Genomic DNA, 27,676 nt, shown 5'->3' with positions numbered 1-27,676 from the left:
AGTTACAATAATCACGCGGAAAAATAACGTTTTTCAAACCTATAACACAAACAACTGTATCAAACGCTATTTTATTGTATTCTATTTTTATCACTTTTGTTAGTCTCTACATCGAGAAAGCTTGGATCACAGCGTATTTTTCATCCTTTCTCGTCCCCAGTGTTGCCTGTTCCTCTTCGCCGACGGGACCTTGGCACGAGGGAAAGGTGGCTCTGGACTCTTTTGATTTGGTTGGCTAAATTCCTGGACTATTAACCCTCGTTTCATGCCCAAAAATGTGCACTGATTGAGCTCTAACTAAAGCGATTTGATTAGAACACCGAGGACGTTAACCCATTTTAGCAAAGGAAGTTCAAAACAAAGGTGAAATTCTGGCTGGAATTGGTTTTGATAAATTTTGTTTATGGAGGACTTCAATTCTCCTGAAGGGTTAAGTGCTGTAATTGAACGGTTTTAGGCAGATATCTACAAGTGAATATTTTTGGGGAGAACCAGCGTTATGGAAATCTCAGTCCAAGAATCTAGGACATCTAGCCAATCAAATCGTGTGTCTCCAGAGTAATCTTTTCCATGTGCCCAGACCCCACCGGTTCAGGTAGATAGGTGACGTGGCCGCTCGTAGGGAGCCCAGCACAACCTCGTTCCCAGGCTCTCTCTCCTCTGCCTCCCTTACTCGTTGCCAACAAGGGAGACAGAGGAAAAAAGAGCCTGGGAACGAGGTCGAGCCTTGCATACGTTGGCTGTACCCGCATGCGCAGTATAAGCGGCAGTCAGAACCGAGCTGTCCTACTGATACGACACAATAATAGCCTTTTCGTCGTGGCTAAAAGATAAAGACAATAGTAAATTAAAGTTGCTTTGGCCTCCTCCAATACTTAACTCGACAATTCTGGTTTTAATTTGACGAGGAGCCGCATCTTGTGTTCAAAATGGAACAACTAGGTGGCTCGTATGGAGAAGAAAACCTGCGATCAGGAGTTTGCTTTCAAAAAAGAACGCCCAATCGCATGGATGAAAACGACGAATCAAAGCTTTCTCAGTCCGCACTGTCATTAGCGCTGTATCAGTATTTAGATCCCTCTGCCTCCTTAGTCCCCCTAAAAAAAAAAAAAAAAAAAGAAAGTGGGAAAAAGAGTAAATTTTCACAATCTATATTTAACTCTATACAGCTTGTAAATTCTAAATTCTAAAATTGTAACGGTCTTTATTCCACTTTTGAAAATGTATGTTGCGTAACATACGAAACGTCAAGTTATTAAAATGCGTAAGTTTAATATGTTTATCACCGCTATTTGTGTTTTATTCCTCGTTAAACTACGATGGCCCAAGAACAAAAGCCTTTGTAAATTCTTTCTTTAGCTGTATTGTTCGTCGTTTGGGTCAGCTTCTGCATCAAGAAAAAAAGATAATGATATTAAACAGTTATTCCGAATACAACACCGAATAATGACCCTCGCTGCCAAGTTCTTGTGAACGAGTCTGGCCATCAATTTAGATAGATAGAGTCCATGTTGTTGTGCATCTGTTCAGTAATTGATCACAGGTGACGTCAAAATGTGGTAAGAATAAAAAAAAAAAGAAAGTGACACACTCGGCCATCGCCTCGTGTGTCTTACCACATTTGACGTCCTCTGTGATCTATTACTGAACAGACAAACGGCAACAGGGGATCTATCTTTTTTATATAGTGAGGAAACAAAGAAATGTTAATGATGTCATCTAAATGCCTGCCCTCCTATAGAACAGAAGCAAGAACCAATCAAAATGAGAAAAAAATTTAACTTATCATATAAAAAGAATTACCTTATATCTTCAACACAGTGATCTTGTAATTCTCCCTCTCGGCAACGGCCACCTTACCGTCGTTCACCAGAGCCAGGCCGTACGGAAACCAACACTCGTCCAGAGCGGTGCCGTATTTTCCATGCGCTCTCAGCGGCTCGCCAGCCGTCGTGTACACTTTGACTTTGTGATTCTCGTAGTCTGAGCAGTTGAATATTTATAACATGGTAAGCCATTCTTTTTTGTCATCAGTTTATCGCCAAGAGAGATTAATCGATCATTTTTCCTCAGCAAAAATGGAAAGTGTGACAATCATTTTGATTGAATATTTTGTTGACTAACCAGCCATGCTGTTAGGCATTAAAGAAATATTAAAGCAAATGAAAACAAATTTAAACATGGAAGTTTGATTAGCTTGCAAATAAAGAAACAAACAATCGTTACTTTTCGCATTGCATTTTTCAAACTGGACCGAATGTAAACTTTACTTAATTCGAGGGGCTTTATAGGAAAAATTATACCCTGTGATTACCAAGCAATCACCCCCAAGAGGCCCCGATGCTGACTCTTATAGAGCGGTTTTCAGTCGAGTGTCGAAAGCAATTAGACAATTACTTTGTTTTTGGTTTTAGTTTTAGTTTAACTACGGTTTGAGATTGGCTGAGTAGTCAAATTGATTAGTAGTTGGTTTGCGTTTGGTTTTACGACACGCAACTGAAAACAGCTCTATTGATTATTGATATAGAATGTTAGGTTGAAGCCTGCGGGGGAGGGGGCGGGGAGGTACTCCCTTATATTTGCTATATCAGGAGCCACAATCGGGGACGGAGACCGTAGGCGCCCGCCATTTCTAGTATTGGGGCCGTCCCTATGATATTTTACCACAATTACTACTAATCTTGCAATCTGATTGACTATTTAATTTGCCGTAGTCGATAAGAGTTCAGACAACGGAGCTCGCGTCAATGTTCCAGGCAATGCCTTTTTCAGCTCGCGCTTTGAAACATTTTGACCACTGTGATGACGTACATCGAACTCATACAGTGTCTCTAGTTTTTAAATAAGTTCAGGGTCGATAAATGTTTGAGAACATATTAAAAGCTTAGCTGAAAATATGAGAATGCATCAGAAATAATTAGCAAAGTTGCAATGACGCTTTCTTTTATCAACTCGAATAACGATTTCCTTTTGGTGATTGAGTTATCAGAACTCCTTGTCTGTTTCATTTTCGCAGTGTAAATTTCATTATGTTGAAGAAACACACAGTAGCCTTTTGGCGTTGGCGAAACTTGTTGCAGCATCTGAGCACAAAAGATAACGAAAGAAATCTTTATAAAAATTTGTTGACAATTGAAAACACCGTGGCCAATGAACTACTTGAACGCTTTTCCTTTCAAAAATTTTTGCAAACTCGCCAAACAAGCAGAAACAATACGAAACTATCAAAATCAGGTTTTGGTTATGAGATACTCACAAATTAACTCTATACCAGAATAGAGAGTTTTCTTACATAAGCTTTGTTCAAAGGCACAAGCTTGCGCGTACAACCACAGGTCACCCAAGCGTAATATGAGAGTTTGTATGGATAACTGTGGCTAAAATATAAGAGTTTGTAAGGAGATCAGGAGTTGACATTAAATTCGTTCAATGTATGGGTAATTTACCGAATTAAGACTCTTGAACATTCAATGATGTCATTTTTTCTCATCCTGGAGGGTTTAAACGAGATTTGAGCTACTTTTGAAATATGTGTCCTACGTTGTTATAATAAGAGACCGTGGGGTAAATTTTTCAAAATTCGCTGAAATCTCGTTTAAACTCTCCAAGAGGAGAAAAAATAACACCATCGAATGTTTGAGTCTTTATTCAGTAAATTATTAATACATTGAACCAATTTAATGTCAGCTCCTGATCTCCATACAAACTCTTATATTTTAGCCACAGTTCTCGATAAAAACTCTTATATTATGCTTGGGTGACCTGTGGTCTCATGTGAAGTAAAACCCCTCGGCGCTTTTCATTTTTTTGAAAAATTCCGCTTTTTTACTTGTATGTTGCTATGGTTTCACGCGATGCATAACGAGCCAGACGTTCTTAGCAACCAAAAAACAGACCTGGGATCCCGTGGAGATGTAGAACTTTTAGTCCTACATCTCCACGAGATATCCAGTGGCTTACAACATTCCAGTGTAATCATATCCCTGTCGGTGATCGTTTATGTTTCACAAAACGTGTCAAGTTTTGCACGAATGTGTCATAATCCTAAAGTGTGAAATTATATTTACTGTAACACAATTCCATCGTGTCAGAAAGATACAAAACATTTTAGTAGTCGGCGTTTCGGGAAATCGCGCGACTGACGTGAAAAATTTGGATTAAAAGAAAAAATAACGTTGAAACAATGTGTTTTCTAGGTTGGGTCGCAAACGCCACTTTCTGATACATTTCTTACTCTTGTAAAGCTACGGAGCACGTATAGATGAAACGTTTTCGCTAATCTCAGTTATCACTGTTATTCAGTAAGCGAAGTGACTATGCCCAACAGCCCACAATTGCCCGAGAGTCAGAAATGTTCTCAGATATTCCACCGCCGGAAAGCCTGATTGAAACTTGTTTAGGGTATTCTCTGTATACATGTTTGTTGCTTAGTGATTCCAAAAATAATCTGAATTTTCTAGTATTCGAATTCGAAGATCATGTGCGCCGACACTTTGAAAATCAGTTAATGTTATGGCAGTCAGGAAATTATCTCAAAAATTATGACAAAGCTCTCAACAGCAATAGAAATCTCGAGTACATAATGTAATTCTTTACGAGAAATGCCGCGCGATTCTGGAAACAGCACGACGGAAAAATCACTATGACGATTTTGTTACATATCCCGAAGCACTCAGCAACTGTATTGCATGGACTTCAGCCTCGGTGAACCAGAAAGGATATGTAACATGTTCCTATAATGTCACGCACGACGGAAAAATAACTATGGCGATTTTGTTACATATCCCGAAGCACTCAGCAACTGTATTGCATGGACTTCAGTCTGGATGAACCAGAAAGGATATGTAACATGTTCCTATAATGTCACGCACGACGGAAAAATAACTATGGCGATTTTGTTACATATCCCGAAGCACTCAGCAACTGTATTGCATGGACTTCAGCCTGGGTGAACCAGAAAGGATATGTAACATGTTCCTATAATGTCACGCACGACGGAAAAATAACTATGGCGATTTTGTTACATATCCCGAAGCACTCAGCAACTGTATTGCATGGACTTCAGCCTCGGTGAACCAGAAAGGATATGTAACATGTTCCTATAATGTCACGCACGACGGAAAAAATAACTATGGCGATTTTGTTACATATCCCGAAGCACTCAGCAACTGTATTGCATGGACTTCAGTCTGGATGAACCAGAAAGGATATATAACATGTTCCTATGATGTCACGCACGACGGAAAAAATAACTATGGCGATTTTGTTACATATCCCGAAGCACTCAGCAACTGTATTGCATGGACTTCAGTCTGGATGAACCAGAAAGGATATGTAACATGTTCCTATAATGTCACGCACGACGGAAAAATAACTATGACGATTTTGTTACATATCCCGAAGCGCTCAGCAACTGCATTGCATGGACTTCAGCCTCGGTGAACCAAAAAGGATATGTAACATGTTCCTATAATGTCACGCACGACGGAAAAAATAACTATGGCGATTTTGTTACATATCCCGAAGCACTCAGCAACTGCATTGCGTTGATTTCAGCTTGGGTGAACCAGAAAAGGATAAGTAACAGGTTCTTATAATGTCACGTACGACGGAAAAATAACTATGACGATTTTGTTACATATCCCGAAGCACTCAGCAACTGTATTGCATGGACTTCAGCCTGGATGAACCAGAAAGGATATGTAACATGTTCTTATAATGTCACGCACGACGGAAAAATAACTATGACGATTTTGTTACATATCCCGAAGCGCTCAGCAACTGCATTGCATGGACTTCAGCCTGGATGAACCAGAAAGGATATGTAACATGTTCCTATAATGTCACGCACGACGGAAAAATAACTATGGCGATTTTGTTACATATCCCGAAGCACTCAGCAACTGCATTGCGTGGACTTCAGCCTCGGTGAACCAGAAAAGGATAAGTAACAGGTTCTTATAATGTCACGTACGACGGAAAAATAACTATGACGATTTTGTTACATATCCCGAAGCACTCAGCAACTGTATTGCATGGACTTCAGTCTGGATGAACCAGAAAGGATATGTAACATGTTCCTATAATGTCACGCACGACGGAAAAATAACTATGACGATTTTGTTACATATCCCGAAGCACTCAGCAACTGTATTGCATGGACTTCAGCCTGGATGAACCAGAAAGGATATGTAACATGTTCCTATAATGTCACGCACGACGGAAAAATGACGATTTTGTTGTTGTGTTTGTTTCTTATAGTGTCACACATTACTGAAAAATTATGTGGTTTTTGTAAAATATCCTGTAGCACTCGGTAACGTAGAAATACTACGAGGACGTTTGCGTGGGCAAACCAGAGCAGATATATAATATGTGGCTACATGGTGATTTTACTATATATCTGGATTCGTCTGTCAGAAAACTGGTGTGCACTGGACTTCAGTCTAGGGTGTAACCCACGAATGAAAATAGTGATTTAACATTTTAGTAGCTATCTAGTCCCCATACAATCTAAAAGCATGACAATGGGTGTAAGTTATGATATAGATGAAATATTAATCGGAAGACTTAACTTGGTGCGTTTGACTTGTTGAGTTTTGATGCTGTTGTCTTGATTCGATGCTCTGGGAGGTTGGTCACGGGCAGCGCAAGCTGAAAACACTTTCTGGTTCCCTCCGTCGTTCTTGGGCGAACAAATTCATGTATAAATCAATCGTGGCTGGCGGTTTCGTTTGGTTTTCAACAACTGTTTTATGGTTTAAGCGAAAACCAATCCAAATGTATAGTCAGGGCAGCTCCTTTGTTTCCCTTCCTGTGAAAGAAAACCCACGCGCCTCCTTTAACTCCTCGAGGCAAATTCGATTGGAAACTGGCTCAATTTCGCACAAATGCGTCAGAGAGACACCATATCTTCTAACTCAGAGGCACATCTCGTTTTGTGTCCGTTTTCAACGACCGATGACGGGTTCATTCGAAGTCGAAGTCTTTTTTATATATGACCGCGCAATATTCCCGCGTTATGAAAATTTATTATAAAATATCAATTGTGTGGCCAGATCATATCTGAAAATAACCAGGTTACTTTTGTACACAATTACTCTCACTGAAAGCAATTATCGCTAACCACAATAGAACCGCAAACCAGGTGATCTGACCGTAAATAATTAACCAATCATTTTCAAGGAGAAATTATTTTTAAAGCCGCACAGAATTCTTTGCGCGCCTAGTAGAGCTTGTCTTGACCTTCGGCATGTAGTCCATCGACACATCGATAGGGCTGTGAGGATAAACATGGCAGTTTTCAGTCGGAAGGCTTTTTTTCTCATCATGCTTTGGTTGTGAGTAGAGTTATAACTCTACTACCGAGTATTCTTAAAGATTTTTAAACTAAGAAAAGTTCAGTACACGATTATCTAGACCAACAAAGTCAGTGAGTTGGCTTGTGGGCCTTCTGGATGGGCGCATGACATGTTATAGTTCTCTCCCGCAAGAGGTGGTTGAACCTTCTTTCCATTGATCCATACATTTTGATGGCGTATTCAGCTTTGTTGGTTGAAGGAAGTGTGTGCAGAAGACGCAAGGAAGCCATCTGTGCCGCTCGAACTAAAGATGGGTCTTGCACAATCGGATATCTTTCCTCCGGATTCTCATTGGTGTCGTCACAGAGATCGTAAACAATGGCAATTCCTCCATCACTTGCGGGACTTTGTTCAACATTTCTCGCAGCTTCGTTGTTCCAGGCTTTCTTCCACAGGCCAACAATAGTTTTATTCTATGAGGTTTTTTGTGTCCTACTACTTGTAAAGTTTGCTCCACCCATTTTCCGCCGCTTGCTGTCTTGAAAGACGGTTTTTCTTCTTAAAATCGTGCGCTCGAAAAGTGCAGATAATCATGGCGCGTTTGCGGGACAAACCTAAAAACTTCCAAGGTCTTGTTTTCACTCCTAACAGAGATAAATTACTGCTTTGGGCTTTAAAATAGAAAGGAAAAATACAAATCAATGCTTAGGTGGCCTCAGTATGGAGGATCAAGTAGTACAGAGTCCGTAGGACTTTCTGGTGAACATGGTGAAAGTTTACTTCCTACAACCACCGCGAAAACATGAAGATCAGAGCGCTCTCAGATCGCAGCTTTAAAGCAGCTTTTCGGACTTAAGAAACAAAAATGGTGATGTACATTATTACATCGAAGTTGAATTCAACTTTTGGAGCGATTGGTAAAGCCACAGGTGTTAAAATGTTTGGAAAAGCGGTCGGGAAAAACTCGCGTTAGCGTAAAGAATAATTTGAACATGTGGTCATGCAGCGAAGCACGTGTGCAAAATTTTGAACAATTTTTGCTTTTAAATAGGTTTCTTCGTCTCAGCTTGAATGAAAATCTATTGTTATTGACCTTGCTTACGCATTTCTGTCATTTGGTTCCCTGTATTTGGGAGTTTTAGGTTTTAAAAGTGAACAGTAACTTGCACGCTGGATTTCTGGATATTTAATTTATGGCGACCTCCAGGCGCTTTGTTTATTTTGTTTATTCGCTTCGTTCAAATATTTCCGCGTCTTATTAAGCTACTACAGAACCGCTGGGAAAAGAATCAAAATGGCCACTAATTTAACACAGTTGAAATACGACTGATCTCAAAATAATTCGCTTGTTTTTGTCGTCTTTTTGATTGACGACTTTCATCTTTCTTTCGCTGCGCCATCATATTTCGTCGCGCGGCGAAGAAATTACTCAATTTCTTGTTTTCAGATTGATTTTACAAGAGTTCTTCGCGTTTATTTTTCGTTGTATTTGGTTTCTTTTTTTTGTTCTCCAAGGTCAATAATTAACTCATTTTCGCAAAGTCAATTTTCTTTGCTTCTTGTCGTGCGGTAAAGAAATAATATAATTTCTTGTTTTCTCACAAGTTTTGTACATCAGGTTGAGTTCTTTTTGTTAACATTTTTTAATATTTCGACCCATCATTTATTGAACTTTAAATAAACGATGTCTTGAAACCTGATCTTGTGTCTGTGGTTACTGCGCATATGGTTTATTTTTGTGCTTTCGCTCGCGAAATACTTGCAAAAAACGCCAGGGAGTCAGGGGTGTGGGTTAGTGCATGTTTGATTGTTTGAAGTTGTGTAAGCTGTTCATAAACTGCCCCCGTGCATTTTTGGACAGTGTCATAGTCATCATTTCCCAACCAAAGAGCAACTGTTACACTGTGCTCAGTAAATTATAGGGCTCGATGATTTTCACTCTGACACTTTTCTCCCCTGTGAAATGGCGTGACCATTTCAGCCATGGGAAACCATCATGATGCTGTTGGTTGGTGTTGTAACTGCACTCTGTACACCTGACTGACTTAGAAATAGTGTAATGTAATTCTCAATGTCAACATAGCCCACAACTACCTCTCCAAATTTATTAAAGGTCAGGCCAATCTTTTCTAGCAATTCTTGGCGTGTGCCATTCAGATTATTAAATTTTTTTCTTTACTGAGTTGGAGAGCGTTTGATCGAATGGTCGACCGAACTAGTGCTGTGGCCGACATACGATAATAATAAAATGAGTGACGAAGTAAAAGCAAACTAGAGATCGATGGAATACAGTACCTTTAATACTATATAGAAAGAACACTATTAAAAGCAAATTGAAGTAAAACACCAAGTGATTTTCAAGCTTACAATTGCGATGCGGCCAGCGCTGCATGTTGTGCGATTAAAGTACTCAAATCGCTTCCATCCAAGTGTAGAAAAGATTCACCGTCGAAAGAGACTTCCCAACTGTCCAAATCAACACTTCTCATATGTAGAGCACAATTCCGAGTTCCAAGCGCGGTATAAGACAAGACAAAATAATTCTGAAAAGCATCAACACACTGGCAGTGACCGCCATCATTCAAATGCAAACTCACTACGCGCGGGCTCCCTTATGGGATACGGCAATAAAATTTTCTCTCCGGTCTCGCGCAATGACGTCACCAGATCACCTGGAAAGTCTTGCGGTGACAGCAACCTAACAGATAAATGACATCACCCCATAGCAACCGGACCTGGCGAATTTTTGAGCTTCCGGTTAGCTCTGGCTCGTGATGCATTGCGCAAACGTTTTTCAGCTCTGTTACCCATTTAACTACATTTACATTTAAACCCGACCTGCTTTGCTGAAAAGAAACTTTCACAGCTTGGAAATGGACGAAGAAGAAGCGAAAACAGAGTTTTGCTCGAATTGGTAAGTTTTTTACTTTATGTATTCATTAGTGATTGAAATGTTGGCCTACTCAAACGACATTTTAGCACCAAAATTAAGCTTATCTCTGGAATTTTCAAAGACATCCTTCACTGAATTCTTTGATTGAAAAACTGCAGTGTCATTTATTGTGGTTTTCACATTTGCTTTACGGTAAGCTAATGTAAATGGCTTCTTTCAAGTCCTCCCTCGGTGACCTGTATGTTTACAAATGAAACTCCATTTGGGCTTGACTGCAGAATACCCTGCCACTCAATCTAAATTCTTTGTAGCCGGCTACGCGGTACGCAGAAACTTATTAATTCAAGTTGAAGTATGTAATTTGTTCATGAATATAACTCGTTCTTTAATCCACGAGCCGAAACTCACTGTGTACCGCGTACTGCGTATTGCCAGCAACTAAGATAACTTCTTCTCTTGTAAACATTACTCACTACGTACCGGGTACAGTATGTTGTCCAGTTTCCGGCCACTATAGTTTGTAATAGTTATAACTTCACGCAAAATTTCTCAGTTTTCTATCAAATAAAGTTCATTTACCTACCTTTAAAATGTTTAAAGGTTGGCTGCCTTTCTTGAGTATTAAAAATATTATGACATTTTTGGCAAAGCTAGTAAGTTGACCAGTTTCCGTCTAGCTATTCCAATTTCCGGCCATAGAGATATAGACCATTTCCTTTGAGCCGCTCGACTTTAATCGACTAAAACCGACTTGTCAGTCCCTTCGCTCGCTAAAAATGGCTTAGTGATCGTACATAAGGTTTTCAAAGCAAAATAATTACTACGGGGTGGATGGTATGTACCCTGCACCGGGCACGCGCGTTATTTCTGGTAACAAATACGTACGAGTTATAAACATGTACTTGCTTTAGCTGTTTTTGTGCTTATTTTTTACGTGTCATTAATTCTTCGAGCTGTAGATTATAAACTTAAGATATTTCACTGCATAATTTTAAGTTTTGAGTAATGTGTCTCTTGGTGGCCGGAAACTGGCACACTAGCTTCAAACTTTCGTTAAGAGTTGGGCGGCTGAAAATTAGAAACAGCTCAATTCTAGCTTGTGATGACTGAACCCCTAACAACTTTCATCTTTAATCTAAATTCTGTCAAAAAATTATGAAGCTCCTTGATACATTTCCTACGAAACGAGCTATTTGCATTTATACGGTAGCTTTGGTGTGCAGTGAACCTCGCAAAAATTAGTTGGTAAACGTTTACTCACCTGAACAAAATTCGTCCTTGCTCGGTCGTTTCTTGTCCAAAAAGCCCGTTAAAACGATCAATTTATAGCTTAAATGTTCGTTTTTCCGTCGGTACGCTTCGGTGGACGAGAAGTTACCAATATCAACGAAAATGATTTTTTTTAGGCCAGAAACTGGTAGCGGCCGGAAACCGGGCAACACACTGTACCGCGTAGCCAGCAACTAAGACAGGTTCCTCTCTTGTATATATTTCTCACTGCGTACCGTGTACGCGTAGCCACCATTTTTCAGTAAAGGGTTCGATGTGGCAGGGTATTCTTCAGTTAATGAAAATAACTAGCTTTACAAATACTGTAGTTGTAGTCAGGCATAATAATAAAAACTTAAAAGTTGTTGTCACTGACTTAAAAATCTTAAAATAGACGTTTCGGCTAAAATACTATAACCTTCTTCAGTGATGGAATGAATGTTAACGGCGTCTAAATGTAAATGAGATGTTTATAAGAATGTGAGGAACTCGCTAGGGATTAATTTAGCATTTTGTTAATGTCTGGGATCTGTGCGTGGTCGTTAATTTAGATGCCGTTAACATTCATTCCATCACTGAAGAAGGTTATAGTATTTTAGCCGAAATGTCTATTTTAAGATTTTTAAGTCAGTGACAACAACTTTTAAGTTTTTTTTAACTAGCTTTACAGTTTCTGAACAGTGGTCCGTTATGTTCGTCATGCAAGAATTTGAAGCGGAAATATTGGATTTAGCATTCAGTCGCGTCTGTTTTGGTCGAGTAAAAGATTGTTTTGGTTGAGCTCACGCTAACACCTGCACTCTTCTATGTGTTGGTTTTGTTACAAAAATCATGGTTTTGTTACGAAAAAGTGAAATCTAGCATATAAGGATTTATCGCCGACCAACAATAAATATCAGACAATATTCAATGATCCATAAGGGACATATCTGTCTTGCTGCCGCGTGATAAATTATAGCTGTTTTTCTTTAACACTCACGGAGTAAAACTCAATAAACACTGCATAATTTATAGGGAAGGGGAAATCTTTCCACCCTCTTTGGTGCTCTTTGTGGCTTTTAACATCACACCCGTTCAAGTCGACCCTGATCATAGATTAAATTATTCACTGCCTTTTATTGCGTTCGAGAGAACTCAGTTCTAATAGGGTAATGCGGAATAATTCAGGTTTTTGTGTATGTATCTTTGTGTGGACACCAATTTACCCCCCTCCCCACAAAAAAATTCTTCAGGAGACGAATGATGTCAACTCCATGTTTGTCCATGTGCTTTCTTTTGAGTGTTTTACACTATTGTGGACTTCCGAGTATCGAGGCAGCTTGTTGTGGATTGTAGCGGATAAGTTGTTTATTTAAAGTTCAAAGTTAGAGTTAATGGCATTAAAAAACCTTGCAGACATGTCTTCTCGAAATGTGTACGACTTTTAGTATGAAGAGAAAGCTGTAGTTTGGCTGCGTGTTGTGTACCCTCTTTTCTTTGACCAAAACCAACGCTGCTTTCTGCTGAATAAATCAAAGGAGGAAATGTGTAGTTTTACTTCGCTGGGCTAGATTTCTGTGCCAAAAATATGTAACATAAACCCAACAGAAGTGTTTACATTGGAAAAGAGTTCAACTCCCACAGAATTGCTTTGGTACAGTCCAAAATGTTCTCCGTTTTATTGTTTTGGAAGTGAAGATGCTGTTTCCCCAAATCCAAGGCGATTCAAAGTCGTGTTTGTAAACAGAATAGTTGTCCTAGTCTTGGTGGTAAAGGCATGTTGTCTCGCATACTGACAGAACAGGCATCGTTTGTGTCGATTGATACGGTCAGTATAAAACATGGACTGCGGACTGGGTATAAAACACGGGCGTAGGGATAAAAGCGGACTAAGCATTACGGACTGGTTATAAAACATGGACTCAGGTATAAAACGCGGACTGCGAACTTAATGCGGCTCACCAACTGCAGTGCGTGTCATTTACTGACCAGTCGTAACCAATATTACATAATACATGTATAAACGAGAACAGACCCTCTCATATGCATGTGCTTTGCGATCAATTCATTTGTTTTTGCCCCTGCTGGAGGGAGGCCAATTTCACGCCTACCTAACAGTTTAGGCACAAAATGCTGTTCCTATAGTTTTTACTTTTTTAACATACCAAACCTACCAATACTCAAACGCACTATTTAGAGCGGTTTTCAATTGAGTGTCGTAAAACCCAAACCAAACCAATTACTTACCAATTAGACTACTCAGCCAATCTCAAACCGTAGTAAAACCAAAACCAAAACCAAAGTAATTGTCTAATTACTTTCGACACTCAAATGAAAACCGCTGTAATCCACGATTACTACATGTGTCGTAAAACCAAAACCAAAGTAATTACGCTAGCCAATGACAAAGGACAGACGAAACAATGAACCAATCAAAACTCGAAGTAATCACATGTAGCTGACGTAAAGCGCGGGAAAACGCGTGCGAGTGAGTCACGATTTGTTTTGGTTTTACTTCTGATTGGATGAAAATCTGGCGCGAGTTTTTTAAGCCAATCATCTAGCGTAGTTCGTGTAAAACCAATTACTCTTCGACACTCAATTGAAAACCGCTCTAATATAGTTGACAGAGTAACCAATCATGACTGTCTTCTTTATACATTACTACGATTGGTTCACGAAATTTAGTCTGTCACAAGATCGGATCTAGATGTCCCTATTGCTTTCAATTATGACCATAAATTCGCTATTAAATTTTCAAAAGTATTGATTTTTTTTCTGATTTTATTAATTCTGGCAAATGTTGCTAAAGTCATCGGCAGTAAACCCTTGTATTTGGCCTAAAGTCGTGTAATGAGTGACTAAAGATTCCAAATATTTAATATTGTTGTGATTTTTTTTATAGATGTCAAATCGTCTGATAAATACCACAGGAGATGAAGAAATTATCTTGTCTAAAGAGTTAAAAGAATAATCATGGATAAGGAAACTGTCAATAAACATTATGAAGACCTGGTACCAATGTTACGAAACCCTGTTGCAGAGTATCACTTTAATAATATCTCCAGACAACTTGAGAATGATAGAAGCTGGTTACCAACTGGAAGTCTGCCTGAGGGTCTGTATGTTAGCACCAAACTACCTGATGTTGATACGATGTACTTTGGTTTGAGTGGTAAAGTAAAATTGACACAAGCAAATCTCGACCATCTTCCTGGAAAACAAGGATTCCTTTGGCTAATTGTCAACAATCCAAACGAAATACGTTTCTTGAAAGAACAATATGGAGTGGATGTAGTTTTTGAAGCAAGAAATAGCAAGGGGGAAGAGTATACTTATGTAAAACCTTCTAAGTTATGGAGGAGTGGAAAATTGCAAGCTGGTGCAGATGCTCTCAACACAAGGAGAGATGCTAATTGGAATGTTGAAACAAATATTGCAGGTCCTACATATCCCGTTGAAGCAAGTGTGGGACCAAACACTTCTATCAAATTAGCAGTGTCCAGAAAACTTGAAGTAGATTTGGTGTTTGCTTTGGAGGTAAGTGGATGGCCTCTTCCTGCAGAACCATGGAAAACGCGAAGACGACAATGGCCGAACAGAGAAGTGGTTGAAAGGATCGTACAAAAAGGACATCATGTTGTTCCAAAACCATCCCCTGGTGGGAACCCAGACACTGAGTGGAGAATATCATTCTCTAAAGCAGAGCTAACACTTTCCAAAAACATGACTCAGACACAGAAAAATAGTTACAAGTTCCTTAAAGTGATTGCAGCAGAAGAATTTTCCAACCCCAAAATCTTGTGCTCTTACCATCTTAAAACAACACTCCTATGGGCTCTGGAGAAGCTTCCTTCTGACTACTGGAGTGATTCCAAGATTGGAGAAAGGGTACTGGGTCTGCTAGATGATCTTCTGGGTTATCTAACATCAAGAAAGTTACCTAATTATTCATTCCAGAGATGAATCTGTTAGAAGGTTTGTCTGAAGGAGATTGTCAAAACGCTAGGGATCAGGTTGCTAGAGTTTGTCAAAATCCTATATCTTTCCCTGGAAGACCATGGGTGTTTCTCATGTATAAGGGTCTGGGGTTTAAATTTCAGGATGATATTGCAGACTACTTCCTTGATCCAATTAATAAGTTAGAAGCTTGGAAAGTTTTCACTTACACAATTTGGATCAGTTACCTTATTAAAGTGAGAGCAGGGGAACAAATTGGGTTGGTACAAAAGAAATTGGAAGAAGAACCCACTTTAGCTAAGTTTGCAGAATGTCTTAAAAATTTTACTCCCAAAGATAAAGCTGGAAAAGTTAAACGTGTCAGGGAATATTTAGCTATGGAAAGGAACCAGGCCATTGAGCACTATAAACGTGCAGTTGGATATGTCAATCAGCGGGATTTTGATCTAGTTATGGGATCCAACAAATTCTTAAAGGATCTTGAAATGGGTGGATTTTAATTCCTAGCAATGGTTGAAGGTTGAATACATCTTTGTATTTTTAGCACATTTTTTGCTTTTTATAGATCTTTGTTTTAGTTTGTTAGCTTCTTGTTATGTAAAGCGCTTTTGAATATTTTATAGTATTAGCACTATATAAATGTATAATTATTAGAAGGTGTTGGGAATCCTTTCCTTTAGTACTGCGTGTAGTATTTATGCACACGCTGCTACTAATTATGCACAAACCACTAGTACCAATCAGGCCAGTGTCAATGCCACGTCTGACCTATTTTAATGTATACACATATAACACTGCCTGATCATTATTGTATTTATAATTGTTATACTGCAATTGTAAATATTAGTTCGTTTGATATTAAACTCTGACTACAATATCATTTAATTAATTAAAAAAGGTATGATTAGGATTCAGTGAAATTAGGTCCAATTTTGAGTACTTTCTTTTACAAATTCAGCTTAATTTTACCGAAAATTAATCTGACTTTTTATGGATACATTTAGTTTCTTATACCATGGCCAGGTGATTAATGACTTTTTGATAGCCAAACGACCAACCAGAAGCCCAGAAATTTGAAAGTTTAGGTAGTGCATTTCCACATCACCCTGCAGAGGTTTGAGGAACTATTCAGACATCACCCTGCACCAGTCACATACATCCCTGCATGCAGTACAATCATCGGCTCAAAGTCAAATGGACATCTCATTTATGTACTAATCAGTGGTGTGGAAAGCATTGATATTGATACTCGTAATCAGACATGCTTATATAAGTTGGTAGAGCATTGTGCTGACATTTATATAAACAAGCTCATAGAGGATTTATCAAAATTCACAAAATTCTGGAAGTTTTTTGGCACATAGACCATTAAAAAGCAAATCTGATGAACATTTAACCCATGTGGGTCCAAACATCTAATGATTGTTGGACACCATGAAAAGTGACTTTGAATGCAACCAATATGTTTAATAATGCTGCTCTATATTATGTCATGCATTTTGTAAATGTCCATAAAAGGAAGGATTATGATCTATTTTATTAAAGTGCGTACTCAAAAGTTATAAAATAACATGTAATATTAAAGTCTATTTTCTTTTGTTTCACGCTGTAGTCACTTGGGATGTAGATCGCGACGTTTCGACTGCTTACTTCTAGTCTTCTTCAGGCGATGAGGTCGACTGATTACGCGGCATCATTTATATCACGAAGGTCGGCTGTGATTGGTGCATTTCGATCCTCGCATTGTTCCATTGTTCCGGCGCGTAGCTGTTCCCTCAACGGTACGCTGTTGTGCCGTTTTCCTGTTGTTGTGTTTTTTGATCGTGGGCATCCCTGCTTCAGGAATGTCAATTACGCTATCCCTGTTAATGTTATTAGGGTGAAGTCTTATGTGAATAGCTTCCTTGACCCTACGTGTGTACCACTGAGGATCTCGATCAATAAACTTGACCTCGTTCCAAATAGGATAGTGGCCGGTCTCGTGGGCGTGTTCAGAAACTGTTAGGGTCTGGGTACGGGCGTGTCGTATATGTCCGTCGTCTCCTTTGATCCTCTCCAGCATAGGTCTCCCTGTTTCCCCGATGTAGACTTTGCCGCACTTCGTAAGGAATCCTGTAGTCTACGCCATCTTGTTTAGCTGGGTCGACGGTGTCCTTTGGTCACAGTAAGTTTGACAGAAGTGTCTTGTCAGACTTGAAGACGTTGCGAATGCCTTGTTATTCTAAACAGCAGCGGAGAGGCTCCGATACTCCTTGGACATAAGATAAAACGGCGGTGGATTTAAACTCTGCGACGGGCTCTCTTCCTGGGGCTGTTCTTGTCTTTGTGATCTTCTGCACAAAAGAGAAGGGGTATCTGTTAGAAACAAGTACAGATAAATGGTGTTTCTCCTCTCCAGCGATTACTGGTGGTTTAGTCACGAGACGTTTAGCCCTACAGACACTTCACAATACCGCGTTTTACTGACCGGGTGTGATGTGAATCATACGCTAGGTACTGATCAGTATGTGTTGGCTTCCTGTAGACACTGGTGGTAAGGCGGCCATCTGTTTCTCTATAAACTGACGTGTCGAGAAAGGCGATCTTGTTGTCATTCTCGATCTCCACGGTGAAACGGATAAAGATGGTTGTTGACGATTTAGGTGTTGTAGGAAGAGGTCAACTCTATCCCGATCCAGGATGGTGAAGGTATCATCTACATAGCGCTTCCAGATCTTAGGCTTGCGAGGGGCGGACTCTATTGTTTGTTCTTCAAATGCCTTCATGTAGAAATTACAGTAAAACCTCTATTAAACGGACACCCTCGGAACCTTCCCAAGTGTTCGCCTAATAAAGGGTGCCCGCTTAATAAAGGTGTATAACAGTTGCGCAATGTTCGTCAGCTTTCATTACCAACTTTCATTTGTTTGTAGTAATGCCCTTTCCATACAGCAACGATAATACAGGTACATACAATCGACTATTTCAAGTACGTAATCCAATGCCACATTGTCGATTCAGTCTGGTGTCCGCTTAATAGAGGTTTCTGAACTATTTTTTTTTGCCAAATTTCTTGAAATTCTAACGACTGGATCGTCAGAAATCCGCAAGTTTCTGCAAAAGCAATCGGTCTCAAGTTTTCGAGCAACTGCGCATGCGCTGCATTTAACCGGGTTCTTTCGGTAACAAAGAGAAAGCTGAGAATTGCTGGTTTCTTTGCGTCGTTAGCTTTTCTAACGTATCTTTGTAATAAAAGACTAAAGCCATCAATACACTGCGTTCAATAATAGAGAAAAAATGGCACAGATAGTGCGGTGTTGAGTATATAAAATGATCGCTCTTTGCAATCCTTGAGCGCGCGCTCAATTGCATCAGCAAAAGCGCGCGCGAAAACTGTGTTCGGCCACCTTAATAGAGGATGTCCGCTTAATTGGGGGTCCGCTTAATAGAGGTTTCACTATAGCAATAACCGCGGATACTGGGCATCCCATATGGCTGCGCCGTCTCGTTCTTCGTAAATTGATCCATTGAACTGGAAGTACGTAGATCTTAACACGAAATTCAAGAGGTCCGCGATTTCAACTGGTGTTAGCGTCGTGCGGTCAGTCAGGTCTGCGTCACTCTCCAGTTTCCGTAGCGCGGCTTGAAAGGCTCCCTCGATAGGTACGTTGGTAAACAGCGACTCTACGTCGAAGGACACCATGATCTCGTGTTAATTCCTGGATCTTTTCACTGGCGATGGTGGATGCGAAATTCTTCTTGAAACGTCTCAGTCTGTAAGTCTTAATTTACTTTTATATGTGTACAAATTTTAATGAACGTAATAGGTGGCTACATTCGATTTTACAGCCGGTAGAATTCCGCCGTTCTATAGGAGAATCTTTGTTTACAATATTTGCCTCATTACCATAAGCGATACAGTTTCTGATGGAGCTACAAAGAGATTATTACTGAATATTGAAAGGGCACAGCACGATTAACTGTCCCAAGGAATTTGAGCGCGATGTATAGAATACTTTTTTGTGCGAGGAGGGTTTAAAAGCTCAAAATCTTACAAAGAATATATGAGCTCATTAGCGCTTTTACCACACAGAAATTTTGATGTTTTTGAAAGCCAATTTCTCTACGAATATTACACCCAAAGAGCCAAACATTTCACCACTTACTAAGTTTCACAAGCTCTTTAAGTTTTTCTAGTAAAATCGTGTCTAGCATGATGCCTTCTATGCGCAAAGTCGTATGTTAATGAGAAAAAATGTAAGCAATGACGTCAGCAAAGATTCGCCCATTGAGAACACTGTGACTGATGTCAGTTGACATATCAGCAATCTAACCATCCCAAGTGCTCGGAAACTGCAAAGTCACTTTTTAGAGTGCTAAATAGCCGTTCACCAAGTCTGTATGGGCATGTGATATTTTGACTGATACCCCCTTCTGACATCCTAACCCCTCCTAAGTCCTCTGCCACCCCCCAGGTGATAAATAGTGACCGGTCCCTTATGGTACAGAAACCGGGATAACTGCTCCGGCCTGATGGGCCACTATAACGGGTGCAAGTTTGTACTGTGTTTTAGAACTGGATTGATCAAGATCGCTATTCAAGTTAATTGACAATCGCTGGTCTGGCGTAAATTCCAAAAATAAGCATGTTTCGGTTGATTTGAAATCAAGGATTAACGCCCAAAATCAGCTTCGAAATCCAGGAGAAATGATGTCTATCGAAATGACAACGTGAACAGTTTTAACAAGCATCATTTTATTATTATTTTTTTTGAAGTCTTATGACTTTTATTACAGTATATATCGAGAAAGCTTTGATTCCTACTCTTTATCCATTCTCGCCCCCCAGAGTTGCCAGTTCCTCTACGCCGACGCGGCTTTGGCACGAGCGAAAGGTCTGAAGACATGATGTGATTGGCTAAATTCCTGGACTATTTATCCATGGTTTCATTCCCAAAAATAATGCACTGATTGTGCTCTAACTGAAACCATGTTATTAGAGCACCGAGGACGCAAATTAAAAGAGGACTTCAATAGCAATTCTCCACATGAGCCAGTTTTTCCCGCCTGTTGATTTCTGATTGGTCTATTCAAATTTCAGGCACAACGGCCGTATTCTTGGAAGAATAGTCCGCACTGTCATTACCACTGTACCCCCTCCCCCCCCAAAAAAAGTGCCAAAAAGTAAATTTTGACAATCTGTATTTGCTGTCTAATCACTGCAGTGAAACGCGAACAAAATAATTTTGAACTTAAAACAAGCAAGAAAACACCACTCATACAAGAGGGGGCGTCTCCCTTATTGATCAGACATAAACAGCCCTAGCAAAGTTTATTACAGCAAACATAAACGGCCCTGTTATAATTATTAATTCAACAAATGTACTAAATAAAAACACGGGAATTTTACTTAAACAAGATTTTCTGAATGAAGTGATCAAAATCAGAGATGCCGTCGAGTGACAACTCCTAACGGACAAACTCCTTAAATGTCAACTTCTTAGCAAAATTACGTAGCCTGCATACCAATGAATCTACTTATCGCCACACAACTATCTTACAATAATAACGTGAAAAATTATATTCCATACACCTTGCAAATTTTTCTTCTTTCTTTAATTAGCTGCAGCGTTCATCCTTTGTGCCAGCATCTGCATCAAGAAAAAAAATTATTAAATCACTTCCGACTACAACACATACGATAATCAACTTCACTGCCAAGTTTTTGGGAACGAAATCTGGCCATGTTTGCTGTGCGTCTGTTCAGTAATTGATCACAGATGACGTCCAAAATGTGGTCAGATGATCTGAGATCTATTACTGAAAAGATGCACAGCGACATAGAGTCTACCTTTTTATATAATAAGGAAACCAAAAATGTTAATGTCGTCATCTATGTCGTCTGTTCTCCTGTAGATCAGAAGTCAGAACCAATCAAAATGCGAGAATAATTTGACTTATTATATAAACAGAATTACCTTATATCTTCACCACGGTGATCCTGTGATTCTCCCTCTCGGCAACGGCCACCTTACCGTCGTTCATCAGAGCCAGACCGTACGGAAACCAACACTCGTTCAGGGCGGTGCCGTATTTGCCATGCGCTCTCAGCGGCTCGCCAACCGTCGTGTACACTTTGACTTTGTGATTCTCGTAGTCGGAGCCGTACACCTCGCCTCTTGTAGCGTCAAACACCATATAGCGCAGGTGAGTGCCATTGGGACCAAACACGGACAGGAAATTTCCATCACTGTCAAACACTTGGATTCTTTTAAGTACTGAATCCGATACGTAGATTTTCCCGGTGACGTCACAAGCCACGTTGCTGATGGTCTGGAACTCGCCATCTCCTCGACCCAGCTTTCCGAACTTGCAGACGGTTTTACCCTCGGTGGAAAACACGTGGACACACATGGCAACGAAGTCTCCGGCGATGATCTTGCTGTCGGGATCGACAGCTAGGCTATTGAAACGAGTAGCCATATCCGGTGCTTCGACCTCTGAGGTGATCTGCAAAAGCGTGTTACCTTCGTAGTCGAATATCTGAATTCTGCTTTTACCGTCTTCGTCATCATCTGCGACGAGAATGTTGCCATCTTTGGTGAGGCAGAAATCCGTCATACCATTAACTTTTCCTTGCCCTCTTTTCAGCACGCATCTTAAGAATTTCCCTTTGGGGCTGAACAGCTGAATTCTCTGGATGGTCTCCACTCCACCCATTCCAATTGTGTGTTCTTCCAGCACGAGGAACTGGCCGTCTTTGTCGATGGCCACTTTCTCAGGGTAACTCATCTGACCATCAGCCATGCCATAATCACCGAAGCACCAAATCTCAGGGGGCTCATAATCGGCCTTGTCAGTCGGTAGGGCCTCGGAGGGGATCTCAAAATCCGGCCAATCACCGAGCTCTTGTCCCAGACTTAATACGTATTCCTTGGCTGCATCGTTAATGATCTTCGCTTGAGCTAAAATAGTGGGGTTGTCTTTTGCCTCAATCGCAGAATCCACACCGCCAACGCCACGCAGTTTTGTCAGCAAAAAGCGAAAGTATTTAGCTACCACTTGGGGTTCGTCGAAGTACAGGAACGAAGCCTCGAGCAGGGCAATCTTGCACCCAACCACTCTGTCTTCTGTCGAGTTGTCGCTGTCTTCTAAAGTAAACTTTCCTGTCTGCTGCTTCAACCAAAACTTGACTTTATTGAAAGTTTCTTCGTCAGGGTTGACATGTTTCAACGCGATGAGTCGATCACGTACGTTTAGAGCTGCCGAACCGAGGAAACTTCGAAACGCTCTTTCTTCGATGATGCGAATCTCGCGCAGAATTTGTTCCTTCAACCATCTGTAGGTAGCGTCATTGTCTTCGACGACTTCTCTGACCTTTTCCCACTGTTCGCTGACGAACAAATGGAAAGCGAGCTTAAACCAACCTTTTAACGATCTCTCAGGCATATTTCGCGATTGAATTAAATAGGATTTTTAGTGCAAAATAAAACCAAAACAGGGAAAAGCCTATTTATAAACAGCTGACGAAAGATCGAATACGTTTCGGTTTTCAGGTTTTTGTCTGACCGTTTTGAATATGTAATATAAAGTCAAACATTAAAGGCTGTTAGAAACAGCTGGTCAAACTGAATTGACAAATGAACAACCAGTTAAATTGAGTTGAATATTTATCACATGGTAAGCCATTCTTTTTTATCATCAGTTTATCGCAAGAGAGAATAATCGATCATTTTTCCTCATCAAAAATGGAGAGTGTGACAATCGTTTTGATTGAGTATTTTGTTTACTAATTAACCATGCTATTAGGCATTAAAGAAATATTTAAGCTAATAAAAAACAAATTTATACATGAAAGTTTGATTTAACTTGCAAATAAAGTAAAACAATCGTTACTGTTCGCATTGAATTTTTCAAACTGGAACGAATGTAAATTTTACTTACTTCGAGAGGCTTTGTAGGAAAAATTATACCCTGTGATTACTCCTAACAGGCACCAATGTTGACTCTGATATTGATTACTGATAGAATGTCAGGGTAAAGCCTGTGGGTGGGGGTACTCCCTCACATGGGCTATATAAGTGTATGCGGCCCCAAAGGGTAGAGTTTTTCAACCATTTTGGTCATAAATAGGGTATCGAGTTTGGCCATTTTGGTCATAAATAGGTTATGATTTTTGCATGCTAGTCGTGAACTGGATATGATTTTTAGAAGAAGCTACTTCTTCATCATTATCGATAATACCATCAAAAAAGCCCTTCATAAATTATGTTTAGGGCAACTGTGCCACCCGCAACGGTCAAAAATAGAATATAGAATTTTTGGCCGGGTCATAAATAAGGTAGGGAAAATTGGTCATAAATAGGGCAAGGGTTTTGGGAAGCGGGCCGCACACCCCCATTCAATTGGGGGCTAAAGGTACATTTACCAGTCATGAACGCAATGCAGGAAATAAAACGTTTCTTAACATAACTATAGTTTCATATTTCCTGTTTATTAACGACATAGAATGATAATAGACCAAGGCTCGATTACCAGTCGCTGTTTGGGAAAGGAACCTGGTGGTGCCTCTCTTCCTCTCGGGGAGACACGCAGACCGGACTCAAAAGAGCGGCGACAATCGAGCCTGTAATGAGCCCTAGAAGCACCAAAATATGTAGCAGGTGTCAGTTAAAATGCGCGCGCTAGTGGAAAATCTAAGTCCTATCAAAAGACAATTGTGGACACTTGAAAGGTACCAAGAGAATCTCCTTCAGTTCTACAAATAAGTTGAAATAGCCTGAATGTCGCTGGGTCCAAGGTCGCAGGCTCACAGGCTATTTCTAATGTAGTTTAGTATTTTTTACAATTGTTTATGCCCTACTAAAAAAAGATGAGCAAGATATAATTAAAAACTGTTACCTTTTTCTCAGAAACTGCAACAGCTGCAGAAAAATGAGTGTCAATCAATGAACACTGGCCAAGTGCATTCTATTGCCCTGACGAGAAAGGATTTCAACAAGAAGACGGAATTTGTAAAACGCGTGACTTTGACAGACTTTTCATGGCCACTGAGTTCTTTGAAACGTTGACGAAATTTCATCACGGCTGTCAAAAACCACAACAGAAATATTTAGTTTTGATTTCTATTTCAAGTCTTAAGAAAATAAAAGCATTTTGAACGGACTACTCCGTAGATCATTTCTATGTAAGACCTCGTGCACTGACTACACATGAAAAATTCGAAAACGGAGTTTTCAATTTCAAAACGCGTCAAATATTTTCCGTCCACACTACGCCGGAGAAATTTGAAAACGCAACAATTACCAGTCATTTTAGATTTGCGTTTGAGAAAAACTAGGTCAGGGAAATTACACGCGAATCGTGAAGTCATCGTTTTCGATCGAGAAGCTCCGTTTTCAAAATGTTTTCCGACCAAACAAGAACGCAAGGCCGTCGTTTTCAAATTCCTATGGTTTGAAAAACGTTTTCGAAAAGCTCCGTTTTCGTGACGGTTTAGTTTGGACAGTACGCCTAACGATAGAAATAAAGCAGCGTTTTCAAATTTCTCCAGCGTAATGTGGACGGGCGTTTGACTAATCCCGTATATCCATTAAGGTGAGACGAATTTTAAAAGCGCATGGTTTGTACATGTAAACGGAGCTGTGACCCTTTTTAATTCAAAAATCTTTGTCGAAAGCAATTGCCATATAATTTGCTATTTATCAACTTCGAACGTCCGGTCTTCTGTTTTCCTGTATTGACCGAGCAATAGAGAGGTTAATTCAGCAAAACCGAAGTTTGTGGTTTCCCCGTAAGATCACATAACTAGTTAAAAATAGTTAGCCCTTTGAATACCAAACTTTCGCTAAAAAATACCGTTTTTAACCGTTTAGTCAGGTTTTTTGGCTGCCATATATGCGTAATTGGGGCTCAAAGGGTTAAGATGCAACCGCTAGCTCTAGTCAAAAGCTTTACACAGAGAGATTTTCATTTGAATGTTAATTGAAATCCACGCCAAAGTAACCAATCACAAAACACACGAGCGATCGAGTGAACCAATCACATCACCTCGCTTTAACAGGTGATCGTCGTGAAACGCGGGAAAACATGTGCGAGCGAGTTACGATTCAGTTGGCTTTACTTCTGATTGGATGCGAAAATGGCGCGAGTGTTTCAGTAACTAAACAAAAAACGTAGAAATGCAAAACCAAAGTAAATGGGTACAACTTTGGACATTCACGTGAAAACCGCTCCAGCATTACCTTTTTCTACCGAACAACAGAGAGAGTAGATTTCTTTGCTGTCTTCCTCTCAACAATAACCCGAAATGACAAATGAAAGTGGAGCCGACTGTAACCAATAAGACAACTCCTTTTGATAGTAAGAGCGAAGGGATTTCCCCAATGAGCCTACATCAGTACGATATCTTCTAAGTAAGTTGCGTTTTTGACTTATTACAATGAGATCAAAAAATTTTGCACGAGTCAGACAAGTCTTTTTCGCTTTCAATAAGAGCACGTTTTTCGTTCAGAACCTAATTTCGCATGGTTAAATTTTGCGCTGGAAAATTTTAGGTCACTGGCGTTCTTAGAAAACGATCAGGTTTATTAAAATGGCTGTGAACATGCAAGGTGATATAGAACAAACGTTTTCGCCTTTTTCTGAACTGTTCCCCCTGAAACAATCGAATTTTCAAGATTATAAAACAAAACATAGATAACTCACGCAGCACTGGCCAAATTAAAAGGGCAAGACTTGAGTTTTTCCTGTTAACGCGTGTACGGTATTTTGAATCCGAAATGAAAATTTGCAGAGGCCATTGTTCTTTGAATTCGTCCCCGTTTTAGTTCGCAATTTCAACGTCACAGAAATTTTGTGAGAATCCCGCATCGCTACATACTAATAACAACTGTGCTCATTCTGTGAAGTAGTTTACATAAATGGACAATTATTCTTTAGAGTTTTATTTTAATTTATTACTCCTTTAATCAACAACAATAGCCTTATGATCACTGCTTTTTTACGATAAACGCTGTGCAAATTGTTCCTCACACTACTTTACTTAAAACTTCTAAGTTCCTAATGTATATTATTAAGGGTCGACGTTTTCAGGCGCACTATTTACAAAATGTAATTGCAAACCTAAGTGGTAAAAATAAATTCATTTCAACTTCAATTTTTTAGTCTAAATTTAACTTCACTTTTGATTGGCTCTTTTACGTTTCTTCTTAAGACATTTTTTTTCTTTTTTTTTTTACATAACATAACGTAACATAAAACTTTATTTAACCAATGGGGTATGAATTTTTTTTTACAGTTTATGCGTTTCAAAGTACAACTAATTTTACTTCTAATAATCGCTAAAAGTTTACATCGTAAAGCTCTTTCACTCTGAAAGCTGGTTAAATATTGGAATTTCTGACTAGAAATGTCCTGTACACTACGTTGTGGACCCTTCTTTGCTTAGAATAATATTCTCTTTTTAAGTCATGTTAACAATTGTTACTTAGTGTCAGTCTCTTTAGGTGCCTTATCTACAAATATAACTGGACGATTGCGTCACGATAGCAGAGGTACGACCTACTTATGTTTCCAAAACGGCACAGCGAAACCCATGCATTCTTTGATCGAACTTCGTTAAGGATAAGATGCAACTTTTGGCAAAGTTTAGAAAAATTCTGTACATGGGGCTCAGAGCTACCTTAAATTTTCGAATAAATGTAACTACTAAAGCTAAAATACTGATGCTGTGGTAACCTCTAGTGTCAAGAAAATAGCAAACAACGTGTTTATCAATGATTGGGTAGTTTTTTGGCTCAATGATTGTGGCATCAACTGATAAAGAGTGCTTGAACCATAGTCTTGAAAGTGCTGGAAAGTGTTCTGAGCTACCTTAAGTTTCAAATGTTCTTTGACTGAAAGCTTACGGGTAATAGCTCTAGTAAAATCATTGCATACTTGTGTGAGTAAAGCTAGCTTTTGTTTCGAAAATAGATACTAAATAAAAAAGTTGAAACGTTTTGCGAAGTATTTTACCCAGTTTCAATCCTGCCGAATGATTTTTTGGTTCAAAGGGCACCAAAACTTTTGAAAAGGGTCAAATTACATTACTAACTGAGACACACCACTGGCTTGAAAACTGTCTCTTGAGGTCATTGTGCTTTGTCTTTCTCACTTGTTTCCGCTGGTCAGTTTGTCCAACAGAGACAGCTGAAAGGAAAAAAAAAACCAAAAACCAAAAAAAAAAAAAAAAAAAACAGACAAAGTGTAAAACTATGAAAAAGGCTTGTGTTCGGCTACATCAGTCAATCTC

General features: G+C 39.6%; 2 protein-coding genes and 1 pseudogene across 2 annotated transcripts; 1 reads left to right on the top strand and 2 right to left on the bottom strand.

The window, feature by feature from the left end:
• Positions 1-8,697: 8,697 nt before the first annotated feature.
• On the top strand, positions 8,698-17,006 carry LOC149096502 (cyclic GMP-AMP synthase-like receptor 2). Its single transcript, XM_089280714.1, has 2 exons — positions 8,698-10,215; positions 14,348-17,006. The coding sequence occupies exon 2, from the start codon at positions 14,419-14,421 to the stop codon at positions 15,406-15,408; it is 990 nt and encodes a 329-aa protein (XP_089136840.1). The 5' UTR covers positions 8,698-10,215; positions 14,348-14,418; the 3' UTR covers positions 15,409-17,006.
• Positions 17,002-18,057, bottom strand: LOC149096501 (uncharacterized; annotated as a pseudogene).
• A 2,063-nt stretch (positions 18,058-20,120) lies between these two features.
• On the bottom strand, positions 20,121-22,996 carry LOC110063382 (uncharacterized). The gene is made up of 2 exons (XM_020770356.2): positions 21,360-22,996; positions 20,121-21,032 (listed from the first exon to the last, which is right to left on the bottom strand). The coding sequence occupies exon 1, from the start codon at positions 22,828-22,830 to the stop codon at positions 21,361-21,363; it is 1,470 nt and encodes a 489-aa protein (XP_020626015.2). The 5' UTR covers positions 22,831-22,996; the 3' UTR covers positions 20,121-21,032; position 21,360.
• Between the last annotated feature and the right edge of the window lie 4,680 nt (positions 22,997-27,676).

The sequence above is a fragment of the Orbicella faveolata genome, unplaced genomic scaffold, assembly GCF_042242905.1.
Source record: "Orbicella faveolata isolate gen_17 unplaced genomic scaffold, um_ofav_v1 contig_48, whole genome shotgun sequence".
In the NCBI taxonomy this organism is placed as follows: Eukaryota; Metazoa; Cnidaria; class Anthozoa; order Scleractinia; family Merulinidae; genus Orbicella; species Orbicella faveolata.
This window is presented reverse-complemented; position numbering and strand designations above follow the sequence as displayed.